This window comes from Buceros rhinoceros, unplaced genomic scaffold (assembly GCF_000710305.1).
Source record: "Buceros rhinoceros silvestris isolate BGI_N320 unplaced genomic scaffold, ASM71030v1 scaffold1563, whole genome shotgun sequence".
NCBI classification, from domain to species: Eukaryota; Metazoa; Chordata; class Aves; order Bucerotiformes; family Bucerotidae; genus Buceros; species Buceros rhinoceros.
This window is the reverse complement of record NW_010402888.1, coordinates 27,370-36,132: the sequence shown is the minus strand read 5'-3', so window position 1 is coordinate 36,132 and position 8,763 is coordinate 27,370. Positions and strand designations below refer to the sequence as shown.

General features: G+C 37.5%; 1 protein-coding gene across 1 annotated transcript in view; it reads right to left on the bottom strand.

Annotated features, from left to right (window-relative positions):
* The window catches only part of TBC1D5 (TBC1 domain family, member 5), a gene marked incomplete at its 3' end in the record, with an annotated part of 143,319 nt that extends 135,868 nt beyond the window's left edge, over positions 1-7,451 (bottom strand). The window contains exon 1 of the mRNA XM_010132782.1: positions 7,322-7,451. Coding sequence (XP_010131084.1) covers positions 7,322-7,421 — 100 coding nt within the window. The remainder of the gene's footprint in view (positions 1-7,321) is intronic.
* Positions 7,452-8,763: the final 1,312 nt, after the last annotated feature.

Sequence of the window (8,763 nt, the reverse complement as noted above, 5' to 3'; positions counted from 1 at the left end):
TCCCTACATCATGTTTGTGCCAGTTACCAATGCCACAGTATAACCTCCAAACTGGAATTAACGTAATGTGAAACTCACGTGAAGACACCAAAAAAACCCCCAGTTCTAGAGAGGAAAATCCAGCTCTGAAAATCAGTAACCCACAAGACTGCGTCAGCTACTCACGTTTGCTTCCACAGCTGAAGTCGTTTAAAATACTGCTGCAGTTCTTAAATACGAATTTACAAGAAGGCACTGAAACCAAAGGGCCCACAACTGGCAAATTTCAGAGAATCATTTGAGCTGGAAGGGACCCTAACGGTCATCTACTCCAACCACCCTGCAGTGAACAGAGACATCTTGAACTAGATCAAGTTGCTCAGAGCCCTGTCCAACCTGACCCTGAATGTTTCCAGTGGTGGGGCTTTTACCACCTCTCTGGGCTTCCTGTTCCCATGTTTCACCACCCTGATTGTAAACAATTTATTCCTTACATCTAGTCTAAATTTCCCCTCTTTTAGTTTAAAAAACATCACACCTTCTCCTATTGCAACAGGCCCTACTACAAAGTTTGTTTCTTATAAGCCCCCTTTAAGTATTGAAAGGCCACTATAAGGTCTCTGTGGAGCCTTCTCTTCTCCAGGCTGAACAACCCCAACTCTCTCAGCCTGTCCTCAGAGCAGAGGTGCTCCATCCCTCCGGTCATTTTTGTGGCCCTCCTCAGGACTCGCTCCAACAAGTTCATGTCTCCTTGCGGTGACGACTCCAGACACTGTATCCCTCTCTCCTCCAGTCTGAACAACCCCAACTCTCTCAGCCTGGCCTCAGAGCAGAGGTGCTCCATCCCTCCGGTCATTTTTGTGGCCCTCCTCAGGACTCGCTCCAACAAGTTCATGTCTCCTTGCGGTGACGACTCCAGACACAATACCCCAGGTGAGGTCTCACCAGAGTGGAGTAGAGCAGCAGGATCATCTCCCTCAACCTGCTGGCCACACTGCTTTTCATGCAGCCCAGGATAAGGATGGCTTTCTGGGCTGTGAGTGCACATTGTGGGCTCACATCCAGCTTTACATGCACCAGTACCCCGAAGTCCTTCTCCGCATGGCTGCTCTCAATCACATCATCCCCCAGCCTGTATTGATACTGAGGACCGCTCTGCCCCAGGTGCAGGACCTTGCACTTGGCCTTGCTGAACCTCACGATGTTCACATGGGTCCAATTCTCCAGCTTGTCCAGGTCCCTCTGGAAGGCATCTCATCCCTCAGGAGTGTCAACTGCACCACTCAGCTTGGTGTCATCTACAAACTTCCTAAGGGTGCACTCGTTCCCACTATGTCATTGATGAAGATATTAAACAGCACTGGTCCCAGGATGGACCCGAGGGACACGACTTGTCACTGATCTCCTTCTGGACATCAAACCATTGACCACTATCCTCTGAATACGACCACTCAATCAATTCCTTATCCACCAAACAGTCCACTCATCAAATCCATATCTCTCTAAGTTAGAGAGAAGGATGTCGTGGCAGACTGTGTCAAAGGCCTTCTAAGGGCGCGTCAACACCCATACAAATACAGTCTTTAAAGGAAAAATGTACCTCATGCTGGCTATTTTCAACTAACTTTATACGAAATAAATGTATTTTTAAAGATGCATAGCTTCTCTGTCAACTGATCTCTTAATAACAATGTATTTCTAATACAGCAGAGAAGAGAAAAGGAAGAGTTGTAGGGAAGGAGCTAATGACAGGCTGAGTTAGCTCAAGATACACTGTGGTGCTCCAATAGTCTCTGTCACTACAATCCTGTCACTGCTCAATTAAAAGCAACCTAAACAGTAGTTATTATTAATAAAAGAATATTAAAATGCTTGTTAGGTTAGCATATGGTGTTTGAAGATCTAAAAACCACTCTTGCTTTTATCCATCTAGTATGAAGCAAACCAGACTGAAGACAGCTCTTGCTCCTCCTATGCCTTTAATGAAAAAGCCAAGTCCAGGAGGAGAAGCAGAAGGGTTTTGAAGGAGGACCACGGGCAACAACTGTGGTGATGGGGCACACTGAAGCTGTCTGAAGGGCAAAACTCATTAATGAAGGACACAGAGTAGTCTCAGGGCCTGGTGCAAATCATAGAATAAAATCCCAAAGGCGTTAAGAACAACCAGAACCCTCAGCATCTTCTGTTCCAATACAACGCAAAGAGGTTCTCTGCTCTGATCTTGTCTTTTCAGTGAAAACACAAAGTAGCATTCATATTTAAAAGGACTCTTAAAAACACAACGCTATACTTCACGTACATGTCCCTCCCTGGAGAGAAGATGAAAGAACAGACATTACACGATACACATGATGTCATACAATACACGGTCAAAAAATATTTGATAAGAAAGCAGTAACGCTTCAAGAACTCACTATATTAGCATTCTCAATTGCTTTTACCTAGGCATGTACACTTCTCACACAGAGCTCTAGAGCTCTGTGGTAGTTTCTTTTAAATGTAATGATGGAAATGATCTCTAAAAACAGAGACAGATGAAAGCCATACAGGGCAATCTGCATTAGCACTGCCTCCCTGACTGAAGGGAGCGGTAAGGACAAAAACCCCCAACTCATAACACTGGATAGCTACTGACTGATTAGCAGATAATATGATTTTCTGACAGCAAAAATTCACTTTACCCTGGAATGAATGTGAAAGGATGTATCCCAGACCAAAACAGTTCCATGTGAGCTGCACTTACAATCTGGGGAAATTATCTGATAGCATGTGGGTCCTGTTAGGTCCAGAGAAGGTGGCATTTACTTCATTAATTAATTCCCTCTGTTTTCTACCTGTTTTCTGTTTAATACTGATATAAACCAGGTATCCCAAACTCCATGTAAGGCATAGTTCTACATGGTAATACTTTCTAGTGATGAGGATTATGAGGTTAACATCTGAACAGCAAAATTCCCCGAAGACGAGCAATGGAAACACATACGCCATGGTCAAAATGGAAATACGAATGTTCTGTTACCAACTCTGTATTTTTTCAGAGCAGCCTTGAGAATCAGGAGGGATGCAATGGTAAAGAAGTATAAGGTGGGCAACTGATCCATCTCAACTTGAATAAATTCAGTCATACGCTCCAGTAGTTCTCTTCGTCTTTCCAGCTATATCACCCTTCTCTGTCCTCACCATCAACTATAGCCTTTGGACATGAAATATACCTCCCCAAACTCCAAATCCAAAACACCCAGACCCATTAAAGATTTCCCCCTTTCTACTGTTAAGAACAAAGAACACATTATATTTTTCTAAGTGAAGTATGCTATTAAGTAATAGCTTGTATGCTAATTAAAGCAAATATAATTGTGAGAACACACTGACATTGTTAACGTAAATTACCCAATTCGTTAATAGTTTCATTTCAAGTGACCTTAATTGTATTAATTGTGATATTGAGCAAATTAAATTGAAGAATATTAAGTGCATTGTTCCAGTCTGTCCTTAGAGGATCAACTTTCTCATTACATCAATGAAATGGGAATACTACCTACTATGTACTTCAAAACTTGTGTCAGAATGTGGTGAACACTATAACTTACAGGAAGGATTTACAGCAGCTCAGAAACAGTTAACCTAGTTATCTCATTTCAATGTAATATAAACCTCAAGCATTTGGAAACGAACAAAACAGTTTGTCAGATGCAATACAAAGGGAGACAGTAGAAGAATAAAGTTTCTGCAATTTCTCTTCATACATTCAGGGTTTATAAAGTCTCTGCTGGAGACAAAAAAAAAGTAAGATTCATCAGTTCCTCTGATAAAGTTTCCTATTTTTCAGATGGAATAATTCAAAAATATTGTTAAAATAAAATGAACAATGTTGTGGAGATTCTGAGAACAGAAAATGTAGCAAGATATCATCATCTTACTATAGTCAAAAGCAAACATACCAGTGTACAGATACATACATGCATGTAAATTGAAATACAACCAGATCCAAAGGATATAAGTAAAAATTAAAATCTCTTAGAACTAAAATCTTCCATTTGAAGTATGAGATTGCAAAAGTGAGAATCCCTGCCACAAATTTCTTACCAGCTACTAAAAATGCTACTTAGAAAAGCATGAAGCAATGCACATTTTTCTATCTTTAAAAAAACAGACACAAGGAAAATAACATAGGCCAAACCAACCAACAGAAAAAGACCAAAATAACTACCTTCTCTCTCTCTCTTTTTTTTAAAAATATTTTAAAGGGATAGAAAAAAGATCTTGACTGACAGTTAACAGCCTAACCTCAATTTTTTAAACTCGCAAACAAGCGCGTTCTCATGACTCATTGTGACTTAGGATTCAAAGTTCCTCAGTTACATAAAATTTGGAGTGCCATGAATGCCCAGATCTTTCTCCAAATGATACTTATTTCATCTGTAATGCTCTTTTTTTTTCGTTCAGCTAAGCAATTGTGCCTTGCCTAGCATTTGCAACATTAATCCTCGTAGCTGTTTCATGTTCTTCTCAGGCCACTTCTTCAAAATCTCACGAATACTTTGAATTGTATGGCTGTATGTCTGCCCTCCATTTGCTAGCAGTTTTGTCCCAAACAAACCACGATTTCTCTCCATACCTTCGCTGAGATGTTAATAAAAGCACTAAGTACTACTACACCCAATAAACATATTTTTTTTTGGAATCTCATCCAATACATTCTTCCAAGCTGACAGCAAATGAACAAAATGTAGTCTATGCATGCAGTTTTCCAACCAGCTATACTTAACAGACATCCATGTATTTCTGAGATTTCTTTCATTTTATAAAAATTCCTTGTGAAAGAATTTCAAAACTCCAGCTGAACATACCACCTTCTGGTTCCCCATCAAGTTTTGGTATCAGTTGCACATACTAAAAATACAATACTTCATGTAGATTAACAAATCTGGCTCTCTGATTAATTACTTATTTTCAGCACCCTTATTGATGACATGCTTTATTTTTATTACCCCATCTCAGTGAAGATGTCCATCACTTTGATATTCCACAACATTGCGTAAAACATCTCTGCCTGATGGACTCCCTCTACACCATACTTCTTAAAAAGAAAATACAGATAAATCAGTATTTTAAAGACGACTTTAAGACAGAGATTTTCACCAAGGTGATTCTGTATCGTGCCTGAAACTTCAGGCCAAGTTGAAAAATCTTGTCTCAAAATACTTTCATGAAGCCCATGATGGACAGACTGCGTGGACAGGAACTACTGTATTCTTTGATGACCAAAGATCTAACGCCATCTAAGCATATGCCTTATTTAAAATGAAACACTAAAATTTCAAAGACTTATTTTGGATGTATAAAGTTTCAAATTAAAATGCAGAATATGTTTCACAGGAAAAAAACCTATGAAGATGAAATGGATGCTTTATATAAAATATTTACATAGATAGACCATAAAAAAAATGTACCATAGTTGGTAACCTTTATGACTTGGGGAACCATGTATTTACATATCTTTATCTTCGCATGTGCGTATGTGTGTGTTGTGTATATATTTTTAACAGTTGACAGCTGTTTTAGAGCATACAGAGATGCCAAGCTGAATGAGGGTCTTGATTACTTCAAGATTAGCTATCTAAAGTTTCTATTCATTTTAAGTGTTGTTAGTGGGAAGAGTCATTAGTCACTTCCTTGTCTCATAGAACATCAGCATACATTTACATTGTTAATGAACATTTGGGGTAAATGAATTAATGGCACTTTTAAACATCAATTCAATACTAATAACTTTGTATGTTGTAGAAATGTTAAGGTTGGGATAAAAATGAGAAACCTTTTCAGTCAAGGTAACTAATTGCTTCTGGGCACAATAAAAGGTAAAATTAATTTACAGTGTTTTTTTAACAGGCTAAAAATCTTGTTTATTCTTGAAACTGAGTTAAGAGAACTACCAGTGTTTTTTTAAGAGGAAAAATCAGAAGAAAATGCTTGTCTTTTTCTTGATTGGGGTAGACTAGAAGAAAGCCATATTTCCTCTGGAAAATGGTTATTATTTTAGCTAATTTCAAATGATTATTTTCAAGTTTCTAAAAATATGTTCAAAATTGCATTTAGATGATCAAACTAAAATAGCCCCAAATTGTTAAGCTGTCAAATATAATAGAGGAGGAACACTGACCTAAAAAAGCTATTTCATTTCATCGTCAAGTTTTAAAATACTTCCCCCTAGATGTTCATTCTCATTTTCTAACACTGAAAAAGCTTTATAAAACAATGAAGAATAAATGAAAAGAAAATTAGCTCAAAGGGAGAATGAAGTTTTACTAATATATTTTAAAGCAAAACATCAGCTTCTCATAAACTGAAGCAATAAACCTGACTAAGCAAAACTTGACACAGCTTTTTTAATAAGCAGTAGTAAACAGAAGATTTATAGAGAGGTACACCCACACAGAATAGTTGATCTGGGTGAGGGACTTAGGAAATGTGACAAAGTTGTTTCAAGTCTGTAATTTAAAATAAATGTTTTATTTTGCCCTCCTGCTACATGTGTTCAATGACTGGAAAATTACAGGTAGTTAAGGTGCCACTGTGTATAACTGAGTACTTGAGGAATGTTTTCATGACAAGGACGAGCTTTCTTGTTAAGCTTATCACTTTCTTCAAACCAACTATACTGTCACTACTAGCAAATAAGTAAAAAAGACAAGCAACATAGACATGCACTCCATTATGCAAACAGTTCGTTCTCACTGTTCATCAGTCTTCCAAATACTGCATTTAATTAATTTTCTCCAGGTTACATAGTAGTTTCTACCTTTAGAGCCCGTTCATTCTATCTCAAATTCCAGGTTTTATTTCAAATAAGAATACAGGTGCTGAGTCAAAGAAAGAAATAGGAAAATCAGCCTTTTTATTTACATAATTTGATCTAAAACAACACACTAAACTTCACTGCATAATTAAGAAAAAAAGAAAACAGAAAAAAAAAATCCCTTAAACCAAAGCAGGGTAAGAAAAAGTAACACAGTCAAAGCATGCCTGAGAAAGTAACTTAAAGCAGTGCTGCATTTCAATATTTTTATGCTGAAGTCAGTGTTTGGTTTATGATTAAAAAAGGATGACAGCGCATTAAACATTTGGCTAATGTTTCTGTCTGTAATTGAAAGTTGACTTTTCCTGGTTTTCATTAGTGTCAGAACGTTCTACACATACTCTGTGAGATGTTCTTTAACTTTTCCTGTTCAACTTCATTGATAGAATTAAACAAATTATGACAGGTACAGTTATCGTGACACACTTACATAAGGTTTCTAGGTATAAAGTAAAAAAAAGAGTACAGGAATACGAAACTCACCTTCCCCTGGTTTGTTCAAATAAATCTGCAAAGGATCAATGCCTATTTCTTGTTCCTCTGTTTGCAAAGGGTGACTGGTTTCAGACGCAGAATGATACATATTGGCAATAGTAAATTCCAACTGAAGGGTATTTATCTGGGGAAAAAAAAAACCAGAAATAATACTTCAGCTTTAGTTATTTTTCAATCACACAAGCCAATAGCAAAAATGCTTAAAACCTTTCCTTATTTTCCAGGCATAACTTCATCATTAGATTTCTAACAGCAGAACAACAGTGTTTCCATTCAAATATTTTATTATTTGGAGTCCTGAAGAATCGTTATTAGTACCCCAAACTATCACACTGCAAGTAAAAGACCAAGTGTGGTTTCACAGGCTGTGAAGTGGGGCAGGATACTCTTACTTCCTTTTTCCAGCTTTCCCCAACTCATCTTTTAGTCTCATTCCAGGGAGAACTGATGCCAGTTCTTGGGAATGATGAAGGTTATAGAGCAAAGTTGAGGTGAGGCTCATCACTCTTTTAGACTCAGAACCTCTTATCCTACAAACACATCCTTTTAACCAGATTTTTTTCAGAAATCATAGATCAGGTGTAAGAGAAGAGACAGAGGGAGGCATGCACATGCAAAAAGAAAGAATGAGATAATACTGACTGGTGTGATGGTTGAATTTGGTTTTATCAAGATCTATATCAGCTTTCTAGAAATATGATGTTAAAGAAGCATTTGAATGAACAGAATGAGCTAGCTAGTGAATATTTACAAAGAAGTTCTTGCAAAAAATGAAGAGCAAAAGGAGAGAAATCACAAACCCGAAACGCCTGAAGTATATGATGTAGGTTCATCATCACAGGCTGCTGAATAGCATTCACATCACTATCACGTAAGTGAACAAGAACTATGTTAGAAGTTCATGTGAGGAGTGTTGGAAGCTAATATTTGTTGCTACGAATAAGAAGATGCCAATAAAAGGGTGAAAAGCAGACAGTGTTATGGTCAGAGCAGTACGAAGGAAAAATGACCTTTCTGGTGCATTAACAGCTCAAGAGTACATTTGTCAAGACTGAAGTTTGGTCACTGTACAGCAATTTATTAAGAGCTTGAAAGAGATGGAGCTAACTTGCAACACAAAAGTACTACTCCAGCCAAATAAGTTTGATTTGCCCAAGAACATTACGTAGCTACTTACAACTGCAACCTGAGTTTTAAATATCACTTACTGTAATTTAGTTTCTAAGTACCTTACCTTCTAACTCCAGAAAATTGTATTTAAAAATGAATATACAAACACAAAAAGGAATGGAATGGAATAGAATAGAATGAATAGAATGGAATGCACTTACACTTTCAGGATTGGTAAATTATCAAGCCAGAACTCACTAATTACGCTTTTCCTTTGGTTCTTACAAGGCATGGCATTAACCATACACACTTATATGCTT